Here is a 26,168-nt window from a genome sequence, read left to right on the forward strand (position 1 = left end):
ACTTTAAGGGCCGCAAAAGCCCACCCCCTGAGCTTCTTAAATATTCAATTAGCTCCGAGCAGAGAGGCAGGCATCAGCACAGGGGGAAACTTGACGGCAAGAAGACGCGGTTCATTCATTTTTGGAGCAGCGGGACTGCTTCATGGAGACACTAGCACTCCTGTTGTGTTCCCGGAGAGTTGTTTCACTCTCTCCGGCCTGCCGTTAAACTTTTCACGGCCGTAACACCATGGACCCGCTGTGGACGGGCACCGGCGCTTCGGTACGGCATGCAAATACGTACTCTGACGTCGGCGATCATGTGGCTTTTGGCGTAGATCCTCCTTGTGATCGCCAATTTTTTCTTTCCTGTCGCCTGTTGTCTGCTCGGTTATCGAGCCGCCGAGAGAGTGTTTGAAACAGATTCGGCGTGTTTGTCGGCTCTCCAGCGGCTCTGGGATTGTACCGCACTACCTGAGCGTCGCGCCAAAACGGTGGGCAGGTAAGAAATGGAGAAACTCTTCTTCGTGTTTTTTTTTTCTCCCTCATCTCCCTCCTTCTCCCCACGGCTCCCCCCTCGAAAAGTCTCTCAAGTTAAAACTGCGTGTAGTTGTTTGTTTGCGCCCCTCTCGCGGCTCGTTCGGGCTTAGCGTGGTTCCCAAAACACCCACGCGCCTCTGGATAAATATTTTAACTTGTCTGGCCGCGTGAACTTTGCCTGCCCCTGCCGTTTCCACCTGCGTGCTCTCGCAACGTTTCCCGACAACTTCTTAATTGGACGTTTTCGCCTCCTCCGCGTTTCAAGTTGTGTGTTCGGTGTGTTGTGTGACCGTGGCGGGGGAAGGCAGACGGGAGGAACATCGTGCCTACTTTTCCTCCTCCCCGTGTCGACATAACCAGCAAAACATGGCCGTCCTTTGCCGACATGTTGTTACGTCGATGGCGAGCGGGGGAACATTTGGGGAGAGTATTTTTTTCCCTCCCTGCGCCCCTCTGTCACGTTTTCGGGCTGGCCAGAGGAAACAACCGTTGGGACTCCTTACCAGCGGCGTGCACCAGCTCGCATTCAGGCGTGCTGAGGTTTGAGTGTAACTTTTGGAGTCCGACGTTGTTTATAGACTTTGATTCGTGCGTCTCTGCGATGTAGGCGTAACGTTACCCCTGGTGATGCCTCCTCCCCTCCCGAGACCGCGGTTCTTACTGCAGGCAGGCAGTGCTGTTGCAGTGGGTCTGAAACTGCTGTAAAAGCCAGGCGTGGTTCTCTTTTATTAATAATATGAAGTTTGGTCATGAGGCCCGTGGCCCAAACTGTGAGCAGCCTCTGTAGCACTCAGCTGGGGTCAGTGCTCTCTGTCCACCAACCTGCGTGTACACACTGAGGTGACACAATGCCCAAACACAAATGTTAACACATTGCCCAGTTATACATTTAGGATGTTTCCTATATTAATCGTTGTTTATTTATTTTTACACATAACAGTGCATACAGATCTGGCTCTGTCATCTTTATTACTGGATAAATACTCATTATGAACATTTGAGGTGCTTTAGGAGAGTTGGGTGATACCTCAGTCTGGCACTAAATTTCTTTACCAGCTATGCAGTAAAATGCAGTGCCGTTGGCTCTGTTAGCGCTTCATTCATGTGGGCAGTCATCATTATTATTTTCCATGCAGCACATGGGAAAAATCATTAATGTGGGTGACTGTTAAATGTTCTTATTTACCAAATAACAGACCGAGGTGTTTGTAATAAGGAAATTTAATGGTGACATTCAGTTACAGCAGTCTGCAGCAACTGCCAGTGGCACTTGTGGTTTGATTATCAGTGCGCAGATTAAATATAAAGCCACACTGCAAATACTGTCTATAATAATTAAAAGTGCACGTATAGTCGGCATGGTCACTCCCTACAAGTGAAAAAACTAGTTGGTTAAAAAAGAAAACATTCCCGCAATTGTCTGTCTGGTGTAAATTTTTAAAATGTGTTGTTCATTTCACGCTGTTCCCTCAGCTCTACGATGACCTGATGTTTTGTGTTTCTAGGCTTTCTCTGATCAACAGCGATTCCTCCCCTCCCACCCTCTTGTGTTAAAGATGTAAGTGATTTTGATCACAGTGCAGTTAACCCTCCTGTCAGCCGCGTTACCAGCAATTCCTCTGGGTATAAACTTGGGCTCTGCTCACTAAGCCACGCACCCTTGCTCTTTCTGTGTGAAGAGACATTTGGCTCGTGTTTTTGTTCTTCGCGTGGTTTTCCACTTGTGATCTGCCAAAATCAGAGAAGATGTTATGTAATTTGGAATGACAGCCGGATCGTTTTCATTGGTAGCTGAATAATCAGAGCGGATACCTTCTTTTCTGGATTAGAAGTACACAATCACATTTCGTTTTTTCTCTTTTCTTTTTTTAATCGTAATTTGCTTTATTGCAGAATGGTGTAGGGAGCGTTGCTGCCAAAATTAATAAGAAACCAGAAAATTTGCTCAACAAACAGTCTGTTACAAGCCAGTAAAATCCCTGTTGCCATCTGAAGTCAGGTATATGGGACAACATTACTGATTTGTTTTTACAGTTTGGCAGATGTGTTTAATCCCGTGAGAAACAGTTTAATTTATTTATTTTTAAGGGATGTGTTCTCAGTATAGCTCTAGGGATTAGCGAAATGCACAGATGTCGGTGTCCTACCTTGTCCGATGCATCAGCCATCGGTCCACCATCACAACACTGTGGAGAATTTTAGCAAACAGACAATCATTGGGTTTATTTATTAAAGCGTTATGCTGCTATAGTTTTTAAAGAACTGGCATAAAAACAAATCTGCTCTTGTTTAAAAGCTGATTTTATTTATTCTCTCCTTCCTAGCTTCCTCAACAGTCTTTCTCAATGTACTGTGACCCCTTCGAATGTCACAGCCAAAACATCCAGCTGGGAAGTGAGCCGCTCTATTTGTTCCTAGAGGCGTTTTATTCGTTTGCTCTAGTCAGATGGTGGAAAATGAACAAGACTCAGTCTGTCACAGTTATTCAAATAACGAGGGGGGAAAAAAAATCAGAGCATCAAGAATTGGTGTCAAATTATAACCGAGGAACTGAATGAAAACAAAAAGATCTTTCTGTTTGATTCACTCCCGACAGCCTGTACACAAGCTGTTCCAAATCAAAGCAAAGCCAAAAGGTGCGTTAACAGCGGGAAAAGTCAAGGCTGGTGTTTTGTTTATTTAAAATAAAATAAAAAAATTACACACGCGCTGCAACCAAACTAGCTTTTAATCTTTCAACATTGTTTTTGTATTCTGACAATGAATTGAGCGCAGTCTAGTCAAATGTGACTTGTAGAGAGGACGCGTGATATCTCATTGTTGACAGTCATCAGGATTGGCACAGATGTTGTATGTGCCAATCATGCTAGCAATCTTGTGAGATTGTCAGAGTGCAAATAAGCTAATATGGAGCAGAAAGCTAGCAGTTCAGGGTTTTTTTTTTTTTTTTTGTTGCTGTTTTTGTAAGAGAGAAATTCTGTATGTTTTTTTTTTTTTGTTTGTTTGTTTGTTTGTTTTTCCGATAAATGAAAGTGGACAGGCAGCTTGAGGGTTTTTTGTTTGTTTTTTCCCTTAGGGGTCTAAGCTTCCTTGAAGGCAGAGAATGACATTAGGATTAGATAACATATTTGATCAGATTGAACTGTTCTTGGTTTTCGGATTGCTTTTCTCTTCCCAGTCCAGCTCTTGTGTAATTTGTCATACCTTCCCTTCCTTAAGTATGGTTGCTTGACAGCCACCCTTTCACTAAGACCATTCCTGATGAGACTTTAGTAAACAGTAGATGGCTCAACTGAAGCGTCAGATGCATCTGTGCATTTCATTACGTATTACATTTGCTGCCCTGGATGTTAGGCCTGCCACTTCTTTTATCCTCCAACAGAACACTACACGCCATGGAGAGACATGCAGGTTTTTGGCTAATAGCTCTTTGGGAATCATCTTGTTGGTGCAAAAATGTTATTTTGCACCTCTCAGACTTCTATCTTTGGCATATTTAAAAAAAAAAAAAAGTAAATTCAACTAAAGAAAGGACAGAATGATGTTTTTGTGACAGGCTGCTAGTAACAAAAGAAACCTATTAAAATGGTTATTTGATAAGTCGTCTGTTATGTTTGCACACAATAGTTCATATATCTTGAGTTGGATGCCTACTGGAATTCATAGATCAGTGTTAAATCTCTTAACAAACAAAAATCCTCTGAAGCAAATGTGGTGAATCAAGACTTTTACACAGTACTATATATAATGTGTACTTTTAAAATGTACTTTCTTTTCTGCTGTTGTCAGCATTTGAAGTAAGCAACAGGTTTCCACATTAACCCCGGGCAGATTGTTGTAGTTTGTTTAACTCAAACAATAATCTGAAGCACGATAACATCAGAGCCTGTTCAATTTACAGTGACAGTTTGGAGGGTGTAATGATGGGAAATTTGTGTTAAAAGGGGTCATTGCCATAATGTACGCTTAGTAGCTCGATGGGCGTCTGCTTGATTTTTTATTTTATTTTTTTTACAGCCGTATGTTAACAGTGAACCATCAACCCACGTTGCTTGTGTTTTTTTTGTTTTGTTTTGTTTTTTTTCCTCCAGGTTTATGCATCCGGATAGAAATAATATAAACTGCATGTGAGTGCACAAGCATCAATTTATGGTCACACATTTTTGTGTTTGTCTTTAGCTCACGCTTGTATTCCACAATCTACGGCTGCTGTTTTTTAGAGACTAGCAGACCTGTCGTGGGTTTTTAACACACTTTTTTTTTTTTTTCTCTTTTACACTAATTGGGAATGCATTTCCTGACCACACATCACATTTCCACATCAAACTGTGAGTCCTATAATGGCTGTCCATTCTCTTGGTGAAACACTGGAATGAGTCATCACGGGTTGGAGGATGGAGGTTGTTGCTGTCATCACGGCCTGTCGTGCTCAGCTTGGCACAGTACTGACATCACCAGCATCTACGCTGTGCTTTGTTCCAGTGTTTTCTCAGTTCAGGTCCTCCTCTCCGCTGTGCTTCCGCCGGCTTCTCAGACGTGTTGTTAGGTGACTAAGGCAACCACAGAGATGAGCTCATCACCTGTAGGTGGGGCTGAGAGGGAGGATGTGAGGAGACAACTTAGGGAAAACAAGAAATCAACACTTGTATTAGAGACGACTTGTGATGTCTGAGCTTGGTACACAAGAAGACGTTGGTTAGCACTTACCGTACTGAAAGTGATGCAGATGGACAACTGGAGCCAATGGAGACTTGAGCCTCACACGCATTTTAACCTGTAAAAGTAATTCTCCATGTTAGCATCAGGTCGATATTTCAGCTTAAAAGAGCTGCCGTTCGTCAGCTCAGGACCTAGCTGAATTCCTTGAAATATTCCCCCACAGCAGAAACATTTCCAGGTAAAGCACACAAAAGGTCGCAGCGTTCTTAACCGCTGACAGTTTTACGTTTCCACTAAGGCAATCCCCATTTCTTAATGGATCACTTGATATGGTGTCGCCCGCTCGTTCTCTTGAAAATCTTATCGCCGAATAGGGGGCGGGTCACGGATAAGGAACTGAATGTACGTTTACAATGCTGGAAATTCAAACTGAATGAAGGGTGTCGAGGAGAAAACTGGTGACACGGAGAGAAAGAAGGGGTGACAAAGAAAAGAAAGGAGACACTAGAGCCAGAATGTCTAAGCAGTGTGAGAGAGAGAGAAACAAGAGACAGTCTAGCATTGAGACTGCAAGATAGGTGGGTGTGTGTGGGAGAAAACTGTGTACACTGGAACCCACCATTAATATCTGCAGTCAGTCATTTTATAAGCAGTGGATCATTGTATTTTATTAAAGTGTTCACTGCTTAATTGCCACATTGCTATTCACCAATAGGCTTAAATAGTTCTTTTTTTTCCTTGTGTAAGGATTTTACCCTCCTGTGTACATCATCCATCAGCCAGTGGTCTTGTTTCTCACAGCTTCTGCCGCAGGGTCAAACTTAAAATAAGTTGTGCTGAACAAATCCACTGGTGAAATCTGAACTTAACAACCACCACATGGAAGTTAAACAAAAAAAAGTGGGGTTTTATCTTCCTGCACACAGTCATGTAGACCATTTGTGCCTGAGGATGTGTACACACTGGCTTCCCTGCTACCATCAGGCTGTGTCCTCAAGAATTTCAAGTTTAAGGGAAAGGGAGAGGGTGCTTGGAGAAGAGGGAGCTTGCTAAAAGGCTTTCTGCACTGCACCACGTCAACCAGTGGAAACGCTCAGACACACCCCTTCTGCACAGCCGAGTCCAATGGGGAAAGGCTGGAGATCGTTCACAACATAAGCCACACCCACTGCAGGGAAGGCAGAGATTGACAGGTGGGAAATCCATCCGCACAGAGCATTGACTGCTCACCGAGGCTCGTGGCAAACACGAAACACTCCATTGCAAGGTAGTTTAGAGAAATGTGGAGGCAGAGTGTCCTCTGCATATTGAGGACATACTATATGCAAACATCACACCGCATTACGCTACAGTGCAATTTCACTTGGGGCAAACTTTGGACTAAAGCTTTAAAAATCCCTCTCATGTTCTGTTGTTGACCTGATTTGACCTTTGCCCTACTTAATTTGTGCCCTAAATATAACCGAATAATCACATTTTTGCCCTTCCCGGAGGGATCGGAAAAGCCTAATATAGTAAGGTTTGGCAAGTCGTTTAAGCTTTTAAAAGTGTGTGGAGTACAAGAGTTTTATCTGACGGGAGAGTGGAAAAAAAAGAGTACACAGCTGGGATGGGTGTGGTTGCAGTGGATGAGTAGTGTGCAAAGAGGAACACAGAACCAATTCGCCTAAACAAAAAAAAAAATGTTAATGAGAGATATATTTTTAAACTTTTTTTTTTTCCCATTTGTGGTTACCCAACACCACATGTGCTATCTATTCCTTATTTCTTGTAGTTGCTGTATCAAATGAGTGCTCAATGACATTTTGGCCCTCATCATTTGGGTCGCCAGGGAAACCTCATCAACGAGTGTTCATCACAATTGTTATAACATATGTTATAATGACAACAGTCCTATAAAATGACAGGTAAAACGTTACTCTAGAAATGGCAGAGACCAAGTTTGTTTGTGTAACAATGCCTAAGACTGAGCTGATGGTTATGAAGTAAATATAAATACTGTAACTAGCTTCTACACTCTTTCAGCCTGCAGTTAACTGCTGGTATCCCAAGTCTGACTCGCAGCTGTACGCATACGTCTCGGTCATGTCAGCAAAGCTTAAGCACCAGGCTGCTCTGCTAGTAAAGTTAGCTAATGGCAAATATGATGATAGTGGAATTTACATTATTCAAGTGTCTCCTTGCCACACATTACACTAGCTTAGCAGGCCTCAGGGACTGTCCCCTGGACTAGGGTCCCAAGTAGATCCTAGTGGCAATAGCTGCCCACATGTAAGTTGTGACTGTGGACGTGTTGCACAATAGTGTTGGCTACAAGTCAGTTTCTGTCACACTTCAGGCAACACAAAATCTAAGATAGCCCACCATAGTGTGACTCATATGTTTAAGATGCATCCCATAAGAGTCCAGTAATGTGGGATCCAATGCCATACAAATATATTTATTTTTTAGGATCTAGCGCCCCCCCCCCTTTTTTTTTTCCCCCCCCAAAGACTAAACTCTTTAAAAAAAAAAAAATCAACATTGAGTTGGATTATTCACATCGCAGCTGTCGTGACACTGATTGACCTCTGCAGCATCTCTGCTCTTGGATGCAAGCACACACTCACGCACATTTTCTGTTGGTTACAGTGTTACCATAGTAACACAACCATCGGGTGCAGAGTGGGTGACACTTGGATATTTTTATAGCCTGCCCTTTTGTGTGTGTGAGAGACGGTGCTCTTGTGTGTGTTCAATGAAGAGACAGGTGTGTGTGCTCGCGCAGTTTTAATGTGTGAACAAGATTAAATGGAGGACTGGATTCATGATCAAATGCAGTGTAGCCTGCTGGACGGCGTTTCCTGTGTACTGCATGGGGAACTTGTAATGAGGTCACCACAGGGATGATGAGCCTAGTTTCCTGGAGATGTCATATCAGGATTTGGTGAATTGATCTATTCTAGTAAAGAAAACTCCTGCTCAGTCCCATCAACTTTAGTAGCTTAGAGAGTACAGTAGGGCAGGTAGATTTGAAAAAAGTAGTCCTTGTACCACTATTTTCATCACGACTCCAAGATGGCACATGTATCAATAAAATGCCATTTAAGAAGCATAGGACGGGCCACATTCCCTTTTGGCAGAATCACCATTTTCATCATTAGTCTTCATACCAGCCCAGCAAAAGTAGCACTGCTCTGTTGCTATGCAGAACATACCAAGCCCTCAAACACAGTGCAGTACTTCGCTTTGCTCTAGAGGAGCCGCGTGATGAGATTTAAATTAATTCTGCGACGGTCCGAAATTCTGCTCTTCTCCCCTCCCCACATGTACACGCACACACACACACACACACATACGCCCCAACTGGGACACGTTGTATTAATGGCGACGGTGCTTCTCCTCAACCACACAAGTGAGACGTACGCATTGTCCTCCTTACTGCAGTGGCTGACTCTTGGAACAAGCAGTCAGGAGGGAAAACTCTCAAAACAAGACGGGGAGAGAGGAGCACGCCCCATACAGCAAAGCCAAAAGAGCAGTGCGTGCAATACGTTTTAGTGATAGAAGATGTGTGACTGAGCCCTGGAGTCTTTTTTTTTTTTTTTCTTTCTTCCCTGTGTTAAAGTATCGGCAAAGTCGTGTCACTCTTATAGTCGGTGCAGTTGCAGTTTTTTGGTTTCTCTGCCGCCTTCTTGTCCTCTGCTTGTTATTTTAGAGCTTCAGTGTGCCCGGTTGGATTGTACTTCATGCATGGCTTCAAGTGCGGTAACCGCAGAGGTTGCCATTCATGTGCCTTTGTGACTGGATGCCTGAAAACTCTGGTACTATGTATGTGTTACAACATCAATTTCCTCAGTCGTATTTGCTCCTCTGCTAACAATGAAATCCACCAGCTGTTTAGCTCAATCTTAGTTCAGGTTGTATAGAGCAATGAGTCAATACTAACCATTTCACATTTCAGACCCAGTGTGGTCTTGCAAAAGACTCCTGATCAGTTTTTGCTTTATAACTTTGATTCATTGCAGTTTTTTAAGTTATCCATTAAAAAATGCTAACTTCTAGAAAAATAAAGCATTGCTATGAATTATTAGCAGTTTAATAGGTAGTGACAAGCTGGCACGTGGGCTTTATACTCCTGATAGGTGTTTTTGTGCGACAGAAGGCTGCCCTGCTTGACCAAAAGTCCGGCCTTTGAGACACTTTTATCCTTTACCCCACTTTGAGATTATGTTAATGACGTCCAGAAATAGGAGTTGAGTTGAGAGAGCTGCTGTGACTCATCTGCTCACTGTCGTTTCCTTCTCGCTACCGCTTGGATAGATGTCCCGCCTTATACCACTGTTATGTTTCTGTCATATTAAATCATGATGTCTGTCTTCATACATTAGACAGGCTCAGTGGTATGCAGGGTTTGTATTGATTTCCCCTGTGTCCTCCTCAGTATGTATGCCAGTGTGTATCTTACGCTGATTACTGCCTGGGATGATAAATGTATTCGCTGCCTGGCAGCATTAAAATGTTGCTTCTTCAGAAAGACTGCTCCACTAATATAATGCACCAAGCAGACAGACAGCTAGACAACGGGAAAGTACAGACAGACAGACGGCAGCCAGCCAGGCAGGCAGGCAAGGGGGCTGCCAGGCTGAGTATTCATACAAGTTTAATGAGCATCCAGACAGTCGGGAGTTTGTGACTCCAGCTCGGAGCTCACTCTGCACACAGACGCTGACTGGCTGATGAGGTTAGACACACTAACAAACAGGTGGGAGACTGAAGGTTTCACCTGGGTTGTGGCCGTAGCCAAGTTTGAGTACGGAGTGATTAACATTTTTGGTATTTGGTATGAAGCGAAAGTTGCCATGGCGAAAGCTCAGACAGCCAACTAGTTCACATTTCGTTCAGCTCTGCAGCTGAGGTGTTTAGAGCCAAGTAATCATTCTGGAAAGGCCTCATATTCTTTTCAAGGACACCTGATAATATATACATATACTTTTTTTTTTTTTTAATGCGTGAGACTTTAGAGTATCCATTAAAAAGTTTATTAAGGTATTTAGATAAACCTAGACAGTTTTTCAGCACTGTGGCTGTTAATCGTACTTGTCTTTTCCATCATTGGATTTGGGGCTCTCAAGTAGCCAGCGGGAGTGCAACCCCTCCCTCCTCTGCTGAAAATGACAGAGTAGAGAGAGGAAGAGGCTGTCTGTGCCAGTGTTTCCTCAGTGTTCACCAGTATTTACATAGGCTTTTCTCTTTGTTTGAGACAGTCCACGCACATGTTTAACTTGACTGCAACAAATCAGACTGCAGTGCAGTCTGTGTTTATGTTGTGTAATATGATGGACTTCTATCAGATTCTGAGCAGTGTCTGAGTCAAACTTGTTCTCGGCGTGTTTTTTGTTTTTGTTTTTTTAATAAAACCGGTGACTCAGTAGTACTGACTTATGAAGTAAAATGGTAAATGGCCTGTATTTATATAGCACTTTACTAGTCCCTAAGGACCCCAAAGCACTTTACATATCCAGTAATCCACCCACTCGGCAAGCTACATTGTAGCCACAGCCACCCTGGGGCGCACTGACAGAGGCGAGGCTGCCGGACACTGGCGCCACCGGGCCCACTGACCACCACCAGTAGGCAACGGGTGAAGTGTCTTGCCCAAGGACACAACGACCGAGACTGTCCAAGCCGGGGCTCGAACCGGCAACCTTCCGATTACAAGGCGAACTCCCAACTCTTGAGCCACGATCGCCCGTGGCGAACTCCTCCTGATGTCATTCAGTGACTTGGAGAACATTTTTGAGAAGCTTGGAGCAGCGAGTTGAAAGCACTGAGTCATTGTTGAGGCGCGTAGAAATTGCTATAGCATACAAATACAGATGTTGCGTAAAGGAAAGCGTTTAACTTGCATCCACCCTGCTTGTGTGGGTTAAGCTCAGTGCTCCCTCTGCCCTGTTGTGCCTCAATCACCTAACTGCAGAAATCCAAAAAATGCATTCAAGGCCGGTGAGGCGGCACTGGTTCAGTGGGTCATATGAAGTGGCTCTTCAGATGCAGCTGACAGATGCATCTCCCATTCTGCCCTACCAGATGTGTGCTACAGTGCTGGATTTTGGGCAAGGCCAGTGAGAGACACTGATGGTAAGTGGTGCTCTTGAGGGCTCAAATGGTTTTTTTTTTCCCACATAAAAAGCATCCCAAGGAGGTTTTAAACTGAGCCAAAAACAGAACTGCAGTATTTTTATATCCGTTTTGTTAAATGAGCTCAGCCATAGTATTTCTCTTTGTTAAATGGCCAGAAATAACATGGCATACAATAGCTCCATATTTACATAGTAGTGTAAAGACTGTCTGCCATACTGTAAGTTTGCTTACTTTGCTTTTGGATGGTGAAAAGACTGAGAACTCTCTTCAAAGTGCTGCTCATGCCTTGAAGTCAATATTCTGGAAAGTGGGTTTTCTTTTTTCTTTTTTTTTTCCTTCCCACTGACTGTACCTTGACCTTCCACAATGGCTCAGAAAAATACAAGAAATGTGCCAGTGTATGGATCCAGCAGGATTGCAAATTCCCAGACTGTCAAAACACTGAGCCTGAAATTTATTTTAGTTTTTGTCTCTAAAAGCACCAAACACAGTTGGGTGGTGTGTGTGTGTATATACAGCCTCCGTCAGGATGTAGCAGCCACTTGACTACAGCTCCACAGTTGCTATAGCGACACCATGGTAATGAGTCTGCATTTTAATGATGCCTCAGTGGGTCGTTTGAGGGGATGAGATATCTCGGGACAATGAGTGGACTTGCGAATGATGGCGTGTTGAAGGGGAATCGCGCCTTTTGATTAATGTGTAGCTGATGGAGAGATCCAGGAAAAGTATGTGAGACTCTCGCATGATCAAAGTTCAGGCCTAATATTTGCAGCTGATGGATTACCCTGAAGTCACATTGTTGCTCTTGCTCTACCCTGCATCGTACAATCATACTACTTATCGTTCTTCTGTCCAGATTAAATTGCCATGTGATGCTTCTGGGTAAATAGAAGTATGAAATATTTAAATGGTGTTGTATACGTGGGATTCATATTTGGAAGAGGTTTTCTCGTCCTCTGTGCTTATGCGGGTTGATAGAAGAGCACCGCTGCTGCATCGACTCATTTGATTTTTACTCATGTGGATATGAGTATGAAGCTTCAGCGTGAGGCCTCCAGAATATCAATAGACTTTTTCAGTCAGATAAGCTTTTCTTTTTCCTCTCTCTTCCCACTCAGTACAATATTACCCAAGAAAAGTTTCCTATTCTCTCAGTCCTTCAGCTTTTTGTAACTGCTGCTACTTTATGAAGTTCTCATTTCCACTAAAACTCAAATAAAGAAGCTCGCAGCTTTAAAAGATTTGGATCAGAAGCTGCTTTATCTCTGGTTTCTCACTCTGTTCACGCTTGGCAGCACAATCTGATTTATGAATGATTAGTCAATATTTCTCAGGACAACTTGTCTTACAGCAGCAGACCTGTCAGCTGCATATATTTGCATACCGGCCGTGTTGCCGAGGCACAGTGATGAAAGTGTGATGATTAAAAGTTTTACTCTACATAAATAGACAACACTGGAGCACTGTTGTGGAACTTAAAATAAAAATCATCTCATCTAGTTGAATATATCTGCCACTTATGAAGGCCAAGTGAAACTGACAGACTGTAACAATAGCAGGTTTGTGTGATTTAAATAAATGTTGCTTGAGTGACAGATTGGAGAACTGGACTCGTGAGCTCCTTTAGTCAGGGGATCCAGTCATGCTGTTATGGATGGCATTATACTGGCGTTGTTTGGGTCCACTGGTCTCAAACTGTCCAGAGTCTTGAGGCAGAATCGATGCTGGGACAACACCTGACAAGACCAGGTTTGTGCTCTGTTGTAGACTAAACACAGGGAGCTACAAACCCCATGGACAGAGAGCCCTTGAACCGAATGAGACCGTTGCAGGGAATAAAACACAGGTGTAATGTATAACAGCGGTCTCCAACCTTTTTTGCGCCCGACATTATTTTCACGGACCGGCCTTTAAGTGCAACAAAATAAAACTAGTACCGGTACCAAAAAAAAAGAAGATTTATTCATAACACACGTGAAAAGACCCAGGAAAACAGAGTTAACGATAAAAACGATAACAAAATAACGCTGAAAACCGATTAAAAAACCCTGAAAACCATACATTTCACACCTGAGCCTCAACTCTCACGGACCGGTACCGGTCCGAGGCCCGGGGGTTGGGGACCGCTGATGTATAGTATCTCGGATTTTCTTTTAATTTGTCACATATTTGTATTTATTCAGTTGCCATTTCAGAGAATTGCTGTTTGATCCAATATTCATTTTTCATTAGCCACGCACAGGAAGATGTGTCTGATCAGTGAATAATTAATCCAAATTGCAGTATAGACAACCCACCCACAGGAGGTCACGAGCCAGTGTACTGCTGGTAAATTAGAGGGTTGCATCAGGTACAAAATATTTGCCAAATCAAATATGCAGATCAGAAATAATAAGATTTTCATCCTCTGTGGCAACTTTAAAAGGAAGCAGTTGAAAGAAGAAAAAATGATTATGCTGCTCAAAAAATTATAAGTAAAGGATTTCAACTTGAATATTTCATTCATCAAGACTTAATGTGGGATTTAAATATCCCTTGATCCCTTAACCCCCATACCAGTTGCAGCTGCACCCCTCTGAATGGTATCTTCCTGATAAATAGACGTCCTCTCTCTCTCCACCATTGCCATGTTTGCTCATAGGTGATCATCTGATTCTTTGTTTGAGTTTTTTTTTGTTTGTTTTTAATATGTAGCATGCATGTTGAGTTCCCAGCGGTTGTTGAACTTGGCAGTATATGAATTAAAATGAAGAAGTACAGAGTTATGCATCAGTCTTCCAGTGTATAGTGTTGTTTGCTCCTCTAGTTTACTTCACCTAGCTTCTAAAAGGTAGTTGGCCAGAAAAGTCCAAAGCACTGTTGGACTTTTTCTGTTTCCCAGTCTTTCGAGGGCCAGCTTTGTACTGCTCTGACCACCTGTAAGCTTTCTGCTGTGCTTATGTATCAGCCACCTTTTTTACTCTGAGCCATTTTTGCTCACTGCCCAGCAGTTGGCTTTACCTCCTTTGGACAGTGGTGTGCTGCACCCCTACATGGGTCAGTTTGGTGCCAACTCAAAAATATTCATGTTTCTTCTTTCCCATGTTGGTTTTTTGTGTGTCTGTTTAAAGGGAACTGATGTTGTGGGAATATTTATGGTTCTTACTTTGTGGTGCATTGCGTATATTGTACATTATAGAAAAAACATTTATTTTATTTTATTTTAGAGCCCAACACATTTTATTTATTGGTGTAATTCTTTAAAATCATTCCTGTGAAAAGCTGGTATGACTCATGTTATTCATATATTCCTGCGTCTTATGTAGACACATTAGGCCACACATGCCTTGCTGATATAACTGTAACATGCTGCTGTCTGCATACAAATATGTCATTCTAGCTCAGCTTTGATTTCCTTGTCTTTAAAGTTATCATAGTGTCATAGATGTGTTTTAGGAAGTAGAGTACATGCAAAGAAAAGGGGAAATATATGTTTTTAAACATATATAAAAAATACACTGCTTTTTCTCTACTTTCTGCCATCTAGGTAGCGTCCTATCATGCAGTCCGAGGAGATCAGCCAGCACTGGAGCTGACACTGTCAGTGAGCCCAGCCTACATGACACTACAGGAGTCCCATCTCTGCCAGACTTTCACCGCCTACTGTCCTCCTCCTTTCTCCAGCCAATAATTTTACTCTGGGGGGGGTGAGTGTTCCTCGGATTCTGATCCCAGTCTCACAAGTTGTCCGGTGCTTGCTACCTCGGGATCTATATCTGTATTCTTCTAGTAGGCAGTCCTCCTGACTGCACTTCAGCACCTTAAGAAGGTCTTTGCATACAAGTCCTGCATCCTGGAACTTCAGCCATAGCCTCCTTTATAGCATCCCTGGCCAAACACGAGCACCGGGACAAACCCATCCACCAACATGTCCAGTCGACGTAAGGCCTCCACTCCCTGTATGATCCGACCAGAGCAGACAATGGTGGAGCTGGATGAAGAAGTGGAGGACTCTCAGAACATGGAGGTAGGGTCTGCCAACAGCATGTGGGTTTTCAGTATTGTTTTATTTATTTATTTATTTTTTAATGGTGTACTTAGTTGAATTACTTTTAGTAATCCATATTTGAATAATTGTTGGGAGGAAGAATTAGATTTGTTTGGAGTTCAGTGGGCATGATTCAGATGATAAATTGATATATCCAGATTTAAAAATGTAATTCTGTTGTACCTTCTCCTGCCAGACAACAACAGAGAACCATACCCAAGGGGTGCCTATGGATAGCAGTTCAACACAACCCGAGCAATCCATGGACTTGGATGTAATGGAAAAGGCCTCTGACCCTCCTTTGGCTCCTGACAAACCAGCAGCTGAGCCACCAGACGTTTCTAAGCCTCAGCGCAGACAGCAGGGGGGATATGAGTGCAAATACTGCCCCTTTTCTACCCAGAATTTGAATACTTTCAAAGAACACGTAGACGCAAACCACCCAAATGTCATCCTTAACCCCCTGTACCTGTGTGCTGTCTGTAACTTCAACACAAAAAAGTTTGACACCCTGACGGAACACAACGAGAGGTGCCACCCAGGGGAGAGCAACTTTAAATTTAAACGCATAAAAATGAACAACCAGACAATCTTAGAACAGACGATAGAGGGGTGCAGCAACAACGCTGTCATTTACAACACTTCTGGTGCCATTTCCGGCAAAGGGGACGAACTCGGCACTGTGCCACTGAGCAAACCCACCACAGTCAAAATCGGTAAACCAAAAATAATGACATCGGATAACAAACGGACAGACTCCCAGTTGGGAAAAATAACTGCGGATCTCACCAAGAAACCAATCACAGCTGTCAATGTGAATGGTACGGTCATCATCCCGGAGTCGACTCTCCTTAAAGCAGACGGCCTTTCTCACATCATGCCTTCCCTGCAGCGGCCTCTAAACTATACCCAGGTAGGAAAAAGTGGAGGAACAGTAAGCAGGAATTAGCTTAGCTTACCTGGACATGAGTGGAAACAACTAACTTCATTCTGTTCACATTTAAAACCTTTATTTTGAAGCAATTTTTTTTAAAAATAAAGTCATTGTTTTAAATTATACAAGATGTAACATAATTATTAGTTAGCTTAGTAGCCTGGCTAGCTTTTTCTCCTGAAGAATTTGTGCTAACTATGCTAACTCTAATTCTTGGGCTTAGCTCCATATTTAGTAGATAGTAGTTAGAGCGATATCGCTAGAACCATACAAAAGTTGGAAGATTTTGCTGTTAATGCTTTGTTACAACCATGCACTCAATAACCCAGTTAGTTTTGTGATATTTGGATAAGTGTTTATTTTGTGCAGTTTATCATTGCATGCAAAAAAACACTATCTTCATCTGCAGTCTATAAAAGCAGAATAGCTTACATGGCGAATTAAGTTTTCTGCAGGTTTCTTCCTGTTAAAATAGTTTTTTTTCCCTTCCCACTGTCACCAAGTGCTTACTCTTAGGAGGGCATCTCATTGTTGCATTGCACTTTTTTCTTTCTTTCTTTTTTTTAGGTGCCGAAGATTGCAGTGCCCCTCAACACAACCAAATACAACCCCACATTGGACGACAACCTGACGCTGATCTCGTCCTTCAACAAGTTCCCCTACCCAACACAGGCTGAGCTCTCGTGGCTCACCGCAGCATCAAAACATCCAGAAGAGCAGATCAAAGTCTGGTTCACCACACAGCGGCTCAAACAGGGTATCAGCTGGTCACCTGAGGAGGTAGGAGAATTGTGTTTATTTTTGTCCCGGTTTTTCACAATAAACATAAAAACAAAACATAGTAATATAAATAATAACTGTATTTAATTTACAGTCACTAAATGTACCAATCAGGTTGCGGGACATGTATAACATGTCTGTTTTTCAATGACAGGTGGAAGAAGCGAGGAAGAAAATGTTCAATGGTACAATATCCTCCGTGCCTCAGACTTTCACCGTGGTTACTCCTCAGCTCAACTCCCAATCATCTACCAACCAGTCCACCTCAAGCACGCCCTCCAAACCCATGCAGCCAGCAGCCTCTGTCCTGCAGTCCCTGCCCTGTCAGCTCCTGGGACAGACCAGCCTTGTGCTGACTCCTGTAGCCAATGGCTCTACTGTTACTTGTGCACCACTGGCACTCACAGTGGCTAACCAGGTACAAAACTCTAGGTGGAAAATGGCAGTCTTTAAGGCAGCAGAAGCAGGGGAGGGGTAAAGTTTGCCTTTGACCAAACTGTTTTAACTTGCCTTAGCTTTGAGCATGGAAAATGTTCTTTCATGATTACTGCAGGTGGCGCAGTCGCTCAAACGACCTTTAGCCTCTCCTTCGGTTGCTACAGAGAGTAAACGGCCCTCCATCATTCAGACCATCTCTGCCCCGATGGCCACATCCAAGCTGGCATCATCTAAAGTGCTGAGTTTCACCGTTGACCCCAATAAAACATCAGAGCAGCTGTCTGTGCTGAGGTCCAGCTACACACAGTGCCCTTTCCCTGAGGAAGATGAGGTAAGAATAAGCGAGTGAGAAAAGTTTTTTGTGCTACCGTGATAGGTATCACTGCTTGTATTTTCTAGTTGTTGTTTTTTCCCCAAACACCCAGGTGGTTCTTTTGTTTTTTGTTTTTTTCTTCTTCTTTTGGCTGCTCCTTTTAGTTGTTGCCACAGTGGATCTATCTGACTTATCCATAGCATCCTGATCAGTCACACCAACCCTCCATGTCCTCCTTCACTACAACCATGAATCTTTTCTGGGAAGATTCATGGATGTGGGGAAGAGGTAGTCCTCTTTGGTCTTTCCATATCCCATATCCCTGCTGTGTACATGTCCATTTCCAAACATACAGTTGAGGGGAAAATTACTGTAGTTATTACTTTGATGTATCTTGTCATGTGGTAGATTTACAGGCTGATAGAGACCACCGGGTTATCCAGAGGAGAGATAAAGAAGTGGTTCAGTGAGCAAAGACTCCTCAATCTCAAAGGTATGTGACGTATTTAGTGCTGCAATAAGGAAACATGTGAAAAACAAGAGCACTGAAGGGCAAGTGCTATACTAAAACTTGTGTTTTATGATGTTTTTATTACAACATACTGACGTCAGTCTGTTTTTTGGGAATCCCTAATATTGACCTCTGTATTGTTTTCATAGATTATTTGTGCTCATGTCAACATTTAAATTTAGTGTAGTATTTTAATCTTTTTCATTCATTGTGAAGTCAGAATATTGTACAGGGGGGATGTTTTAAAGAGCTCAAACAGAGTGCTTATGTCCTCCAGTGACTAATACATTGCTTTAAAGTTTGGAGATGATCCAGTGGAAACTAATTCTTTTTCCTAATTCATATGACCCGTCATGAGCTTGAAGCATTGCCTACTAAAATAGTGTATTTTATTATCTTTATAAGCAATAAAAAATTACAAGATTATATCTTTATTTTGCAGTGTCTGATTTCATTTTTTGCATTTGGTGTGACTGTGACCTGATTTTCACCTAAATTAAATTAGTTTGAGTTTCTGTTATTATCTAATATTCTACAGAATTTGAAAATGATATCTTTGAAGACTGGATACTAATCTGCTAACGGACAAGTCATTACAAACTGCCTCTTTTTGGCAAGAGAACTACATTTTTCTCTATGTGCAACAAGTACATTTAGTACTAAAAGGTGGATTTCAATGGCTACATCACCATAATTAGAAAATTATACTCTAAAGCTGGCCTTTAAGGATAGTTTCTAGGCATTGTGCTGTATCATCCAGAAATAATACTCACATGTGTTGTGTTAGAAGAATATCCTAGCATGTTTTGGTCCGTAAATATTTCTTTCTGTCGTACTTGAAGGTGTTCCTCCTCCACCTGTGCTGGTCAAAGCAGAGATAACACCACTTCCTAAAGATGCCCCAGTAAAGAAAGCGGTCCCCAGCCAGTTTCCACTGTTAGAGAGGGTGAAGGGGAAGTCGTCGGAGCAGCTGAAGGCGCTGGAGGAGAGTTTCCAGAAAAGTAGCTCTCCAACAGAGTCAGAGCTAGGTAAAGCCTGCAGCAAAGTCTCTCTCACAGGGGGGAATAGCTGTGTGCATGATAGGGAAAAGTATTTAAAAAATAAAAAACAAGGCTGTGGGTCAAGTTGGAGTGTTTTACATTAGCCTTGTCGTTTAAATTTTGCCGGGCAGTACTGCACAAACATCAGTGACGTATATCACAATAAGCCCAAGCCCAGAAAGCCCACCGCCTTGCAACACCCCTAGTTTGTAATGATGAGCTCCAGTGGTTGCACAGAAAAGCTGGATGTAGCAAAATGATACAAACGCGTTTCTTCAGGAAAGTGTTGGCAAGTGTCCTGCTCATGAATATAAAACTGTCATGTTATATGTAACACCAGCTACAGGTGGAGACATCTGTCCTGTCACCTTGTGTTCTTCTGATACCTCATTAGGCCTTTTTGAGCTTCACCAGGCTTTGTTGAAAGATTAACCTACATTTTAGTTAGCTAGCATCTTTCATGACAAATCAGTGAAACCCAGGAACAAAACTTTCAAGCAGAGATGAAGAAACAAGAAGAAACATTAATGGGTGGAGTAGGGATTTATGTTATGAAGATCAAGGTCACCAGAGTTTAAATATTTCAACTGAAAGTGGTGATGAGGACCTGACCAAGTGGTCAAAATCAACAGTGAAAATTAGTCCATAGTTGATATTGGCATGTTGGTGTGGTGAGCTAGAAACATGCAGGAAGCTCTCCACCACGGTTTGGTGCCCCTGTTGAGCGCAGCAAAGGCCAGATAACATGTCCCATTTCCACCCAGGAAAAGTGAGAAAAATGAGCCGAGGGAAAGTGAACAGACACAGAGCCCAGTAAAGGAAGGACACCAGCCAGCACAACCAGGGTGCTGGGACATAACCGCGGTGGCACAATATGACCCAGCTCCACAAGGTACCCACCTGATCTCCACCGTGACTGAGGGGGGCAGACCACGGGAAAGAAAAAGAGGCCCCTATAGATCCACGTCCCACAACAACCCATACCACCCAAGGTAGAGAGCCGCAGCTCTTAGATAGGGCCTGAAAAGAAAAATGCTTTTCCATACGTCTACCAGCTGCAGGTCACCCAGTCCAAAGCCAACCTGGCAGAACCCATTGGATGCCATCCTTGGGGTGGATCCATCCCCCATCCAGCACCGAACCCGCTCTGGCCAGTGCCAGGAAATGACCTTCAACCTTCCCACCACAGCAAGACACCAGGCCAGCCCCTGCACATCACAGATCTTGCAGTAGACAGAAACATTTGAGCACTGAAGGCTTCAGCCAAAGAAGTTATCTGCAAACTTTCTAAATTTGCTGAGAAACTGATGTCATGTAATGAATGTAATTTTTCTTTTATTTCTTGGTGGTTAAACCATCTGACTCCACATTTTTTGATGTGTGCAGATCAGAGACATAGGACAGTCGCCTTGGAGATCAGGAGTTAATTATGCACAGAGCGCTCTGTGTCAGTCAAAAAATGTTGTGAATTACAGAACTTTTAATGTACTCGTTAAAAAGTGAAGTGGTATTAGCCAACTAGTTAGTTATGTTCTATATCATGGTCCTAAATTTAAGATGTAAATGTTAAAATTTCTTTAAGAAAAAAGTAATATTTTCTTCAGTCTTTACTAGTTCACAGCATGCGACTTAATTCCCTTCCGCCCCAGAGGAGCTACGGGCTCGTCCCTGGTGGGTGCCTGATTGGCAGGAATAGCAGGAATATTTTTAATGAGGCCATTTTTTAAGACCCCCAGAGACAGACCAAATTCCAAGTTTAAAAAAAAAAAAAAGAACTTAAATAAATAAAACTGTGTGAGCTATTGAACTCCTATTGTTCTCCTGCAGATCAGCTGGCCCAGGAGACCAGGCTGTCCAAGACAGAGGTTGACTGCTGGTTTTCGGAGCGCAGGGCACTGAGGGACAACATGGAGAAGACTTTACTCACGATGGCTGCTAAGAACACGGAGGACAGAATAGAGCGGCCGGGTGCGCTGCTTAATGGGGCTTCTCATCGAGAGCAGGACGGGAAGCCTCTCCGCTCCTCTCCGCATCCGCCTGTCCTTTCCTCCTCCTCGTCTTCCTCCCCCCCTGTGCTTGCCGCTTCCTCCCCTCGGCCTCCGACCCAACCCTCATCTGCATCGCCTCCCATCCTCACGTCATCCTGCTCCTCTTCTCCACATCCTCCCATCCTGTCAGCCTCCACGAGCCCAGCTCCCATCAGCAGCCGCTCCCTCGCCCTCCTCAGGGAGGTAAGAGTTGATAAAGACACATTTCCATTTGTGCTGATTACATAGCAGAGTGTTAGAATATGCAACAGAGTATAAACATGAACTAATGTAAACCTAATTTTAGGAAAAGGTATTTTAAGTTAGTTGGTGAGATGTTAAAGAAGTGAAACATTGTGGACGGTTATCATATAGAAAAAATCTACATGATTGACTCTGTAACACACAGCAAGATAATAGATGAGTTTCACGTACTCTGCAAATTTGGAACAGAAAAATTTTCACACATAACATGCGTATATTTTTAGCACTTTGTTCACATATAATCTTCCACATGAAAACACCTAATAACATGTTGCATAACCATTAACACACACTGCACATGCCTGCTGTAAATGCTGGCAGTTGCAATAATAAAAATAAATGATAATAAATTTTATTTGTGGGCACCTTTCAACACAAAGCAACAAGAACAGTATTGAAAGGTCAGGATAACAAAAATATTAAACATAGAACATCTAAAACAGGATCATATGTAAATGAACCAAATGGGATTTCAGCTGATATTTGAACTCTGTCAAGGAGTCAAGCTGACGAAGGTGCTATCGTAACAAGTTCCAAGAAATGGGGAGCGAGCGAGTGAGCTGGGTGGACGTAATATGGTCCGTAGACTTGTTGCAGAGATCTCTACCATCTGGAGCCAATTGGTGTCCCAGAAAAGAACTCCTCAGAAAGAATGCAGTTAGAATAATCCAAATGAGGTGACTGGACTATGAACCAAGGCTTGTATGCTGTGTTGAGAAAGAAAGAAAAGGGCGAAGTCTAGAAATGTTACAAAGGTGGAAGTAAGCTGAGCACGAGACGTTACTCATGTGGGATTAGAGTGACAATCATCCACTAGAGATTACAAAAGGTTTTATTCTGGAAAGTGAGGCTTTTTGATCTTTTGATAAGAATAACTTTACTTTTATTGCCACTGATACTGAGCTGATTGACTGTCATCCAAGTGGTGATGTCCTGTAGAGGAGGTGAGGAGTGTAAGAAGTAATACTGCGTCTACAAAAGAGCTCCTTGCACATGTAACCCGCTGATTTCACTGCTGCTTGTCAAGGCTGCCGCCTTTTTCTGCTGGAAAAGGTCATGTGACTAATCGCCAAAGGACATACTGTGATTGATATTGACATCATTTCCTGTGTGCCAGCACTGCGTGTGTTATCCAGGGTCGAACAAATACATTGTCATTTTGAACGCTTTATTTTGGATAATGTTATAAAGTACATAAAATATATTTACGTGTTCCTTTCAGGTGAGCATTTTTAAGTTGGCTTTTGTTGTTAGTTTTGGTTGGTTATTGGTGCTCTTTACAAATTTTTACATGTCATTTGTCTGTCATTTAATGTATAACACTGCATTCCAGATTTTAATAATCCATAAGCCAATTGTTAATATTTGTATGACAAGTTATTTAGTTGCTAATTGTTTAACTTGAAGCAAGAGCACAGAGGCCCAATAAAACATGTTGTTTTTGCTTTGTAATTTTTGAATTCCACGTATATCTTTGTTGCTTGCCATGACAGACGTTTTGCCGGACCCAGTGGCCATCTCCTGAGGAGTACAGTCAGCTGGAGGTGCAAACAAGTCTTGGACGCACTGACATTGTACGCTGGTTCAAGGACCACCGCTCTGCACTGAAGAACGGCGAAACTCTCGACTGGATGGAAGGTTTCCAAGGCGTTGCAGAGAAGCAGAAAGCAAGCCAGGAACAGAACGGTCAGAGTTCTGAGAAGAACAAGTGCATTTCCTTGGAAATCAAGGCTGTAAAAGGTAAGTTTTGGAGGAGAACATAGAGTAGTGTCATTTTTTTTCTTTTCTTTACTTTTTTGTAGAGTCTGAAACTCTTTGGCTTGTTTTGGTGCTTCTTTTGCTCATTTTCCAAATTCTACATCTCTGTGTTCAGTGGACAAGGCTGTTGAGAAACTATCTACTCCAGAACAGTCCAAACAGCCAGAGCAGGACAAAGTCCAGCGGTTGACAGACAGACTGGCAGATGGTGTGACCGACCTGAGCCGGACCAGGCCGGACCAGAACAGCTCAAATGCCACTGAAAAAGGAAGGTGAGTGAAGAAGAGGCAAAGAAAGTCTTTTATCTTCTATTGTCAGAGTCATGTTAGGCAGAACAAAAAAAAAAAGAAGAAACTTGCTGCCAATATTTGATTTTTATTTATGTATTTATTTTAAACTCCTATCTGAGGAGTTATTTTAAGATACCTTTCCAAGAGCAGTCCAGAAGTACCGCATCATATGGACACTCTAAGCTGTGGGTGCCGAGCTACTGATTTTCATGAAGGGTTTATGCTGCATTTCTTAGAAACATCAGTGCAAAGCTTAAAGAGAAAGTCTTTTCTTTATTTCCAGTTCCCAGAAGCAGTCTGTTTGTGTTCAAACTTTCAGTCTGCTTTCTTGCCAGGTGGGTAAAGGTGACCTTGGCTGTGGGGGAGGATGGTGAAGGAGGAGCAGAAAGACAAAGGTTGGCAACTGACACGGACATTCTGACCTTGGAGCAACCGGGGAGGGTCACTGGTTGATGGTGAGTTGAACTGGGTGAAACGGCCCTTTTTATTTGTTAGCAGTGTGAGCTTAAATCTGTTGCAGTAAAAACAGAAGACTGATGTGTGAAAGCATTGCACCTTCAAAGTCTGCCGCAAAGGTTTCATGGTGTCTCGCTGCCTCTCACTCATGCTGGGATATGTTCCAGTCCTCTGCAACCATCCTATAGGAAACATGGATCGTGCTAAGAGATTTATTCATGCCAAGTGAAGCTTGGCTTAAATAAATGGTGAACTGCTCCTTTTTTAAGATGCCACAGCTGCAGCCTCCGGCTATCCAGGAAGTTATTAGTGTGCAATTACCTCTGATTGGTCCTTCGCAAAGATAGCAGACACCATCAATTAGCATGGAGATGGACTACATGTTCACACACAAATCATTACAGTCACAAGAAGGCAGAGCAAAGGGAGCAGATGACAATAGATTTCTGTTTCTACTGTATGTCCACAACAGCAAACTGTCATAAAAATATTGAATTCTAATCTGGGGAAGCAGATGAAACACATTTAATTTGAACACGAAAGGAAGAACTGTAACACAAGTATTGATTCAGGCTTTGTCTCTGGTTCTGTACAGTACATCACTGACTGCTGAGTCACCGACGACCTGAGATGACCAAACATGGAAGCAGTGATGTCATTGTCTGCCTGTGATGTCATCCCAACATCCTGGGGGACTGTGGAGTTGCACCATTAAAGCACTTGATGGAAGCGTAGACCCTGACATTTAGAGGAGTGCCAAAGCTGGACTTGATGCATTGCTCTTACTACAGTGCTCGCTCTCTTTGTTTTTTGTTTTTTAAGAAAAAAAAGAGCCCTGTAAATATTTTCTGTATTACTAGAGTTTGTACAGTTTTCCTGAGAAAACTTTTTTTTTTTTTTTTTAAAGAAAAAGGCTGACTGTTGTCCCAAAAACCTGGAATGTTCAGTTTGGTTTTGTTCTTTGAGATCAAACTGTATGATATAGTCTGTCATTTGCTGAAGATCAGACGTATTTTTTGAAAATCACTACTCATTATGAGTAGACTTTGATGGCACTTGCATATTTCCCTGTGGTAGTGATAGATATTGTCATGACCGCCTGAATGAAAACTGTTAGGAACTTTTTTGTAACTTTTTGCTTGTCTTCTGCACCTTAACTCACCCTCTGTAGAATTACAGTAGAGAAGATGGAAATCACTCAGAAGTGTCAGAGCAAAGGAAGTAGAAGGAGTGATGGTATCTTTTTGTTTTTTCTTTTGGGCAAACTGAACACAGCTACAGCTTCACCGCTGGGAGACCAGAGAATGAACACAAACAGCCACAGACCAAGACTAACCGCATTAGGGTGGATGCATGAACGCTCCGTACATCCTAAACTCTGTTATCTTTCCTCATCGGCTCGCTCCTGCGTCAGAACCCGAGGCATGTCCAAGACACTGAAACAGAATGTTCACGTTCCTGATTAACTCCACCGAGCGGAGGGCGGAGTGTCTGTTCGATCGCACCGTGCTGCCTTTTCAGCTCTCTTATCAGACGTTTCCCGTCGGCCTCAGAAGTGGGCAGAGCACAGCCGGGCTGAGGATTTCAGCTTAGCGGTCCAGTGTTTTTAAAAACTTGCCTGAAAACGCCAAAAGCATATTTTTGAAAAACCTTTTAATGCATGGCACACAATAATCAAAGCTCCTTTACTTGAGCCGTGTCAGGTATCCACTTTGCTCAGCTGCGATCTGTGAGCACACCGCTGGTGATTACGTAGGTTCTTCTGATCAAAGCCAGATCGGGTTCAGCTGATTTCTGTACAGACAGACATTTGGAATGTCACAGCACCCAAAGCTGTCATGAAATACTTGCATGTACTTCAACTTTTTTTTTTTCGTACTCATTTTCAAGAATGATTAAAAGAAATAAATATTTAATAATAAATATTAAATATTTGTGCAGTCAAAGAAAGTTCAGTTAACCCTCGGTTTAACAGCAGGTGTATGGCTGTGCGCTGGCTGAATGTCTGTTGCTGCTGCTACTGCTT

General features: G+C 42.8%; 1 protein-coding gene across 2 annotated transcripts; it reads left to right on the forward strand.

Annotated features, from left to right (window-relative positions):
* Positions 1-32: 32 nt before the first annotated feature.
* Positions 33-24,990, forward strand: zhx2a (zinc fingers and homeoboxes 2a). Of its 2 annotated transcripts, XM_005743248.2 has the most exons (14): positions 33-481; positions 2,025-2,077; positions 14,831-15,310; positions 15,528-16,244; positions 16,833-17,045; positions 17,200-17,463; positions 17,599-17,814; positions 18,205-18,289; positions 19,150-19,335; positions 21,175-21,578; positions 23,132-23,378; positions 23,512-23,668; positions 24,022-24,141; positions 24,738-24,990. In XM_005743248.2, exons 3-13 carry the CDS (start codon positions 15,212-15,214, stop codon positions 24,137-24,139), a joined length of 2,706 nt encoding a protein of 901 aa, XP_005743305.1. In that variant the 5' UTR covers positions 33-481; positions 2,025-2,077; positions 14,831-15,211; the 3' UTR covers positions 24,140-24,141; positions 24,738-24,990. The 2 variants fall into 2 exon arrangements, with proteins under 2 accessions (XP_005743305.1, XP_005743304.1); XM_005743247.2 differs by lacking the exon at positions 2,025-2,077.
* The last annotated feature ends 1,178 nt before the right edge of the window (positions 24,991-26,168 follow it).

Source organism: Pundamilia nyererei, unplaced genomic scaffold (assembly GCF_000239375.1).
Source record: "Pundamilia nyererei isolate P.nyererei 1_Seehausen unplaced genomic scaffold, PunNye1.0 scaffold00129, whole genome shotgun sequence".
Taxonomy (NCBI): Eukaryota; Metazoa; Chordata; class Actinopteri; order Cichliformes; family Cichlidae; genus Pundamilia; species Pundamilia nyererei.

Bases quoted from the DNA above. Each gene is read 5' to 3' on its own strand.
- zhx2a (XM_005743248.2), top strand. From the start codon at position 15,212: ATGTCCAGTCGACGTAAGGCCTCCACTCCCTGTATGATCCGACCAGAG. The intron at 17,815-18,204 runs GTAAGAATAAGC...GTCATGTGGTAG, and splicing joins CTTTCCCTGAGGAAGATGAG to ATTTACAGGCTGATAGAGAC. The intron at 18,290-19,149 runs GTATGTGACGTA...TCGTACTTGAAG, and splicing joins AAGACTCCTCAATCTCAAAG to GTGTTCCTCCTCCACCTGTG.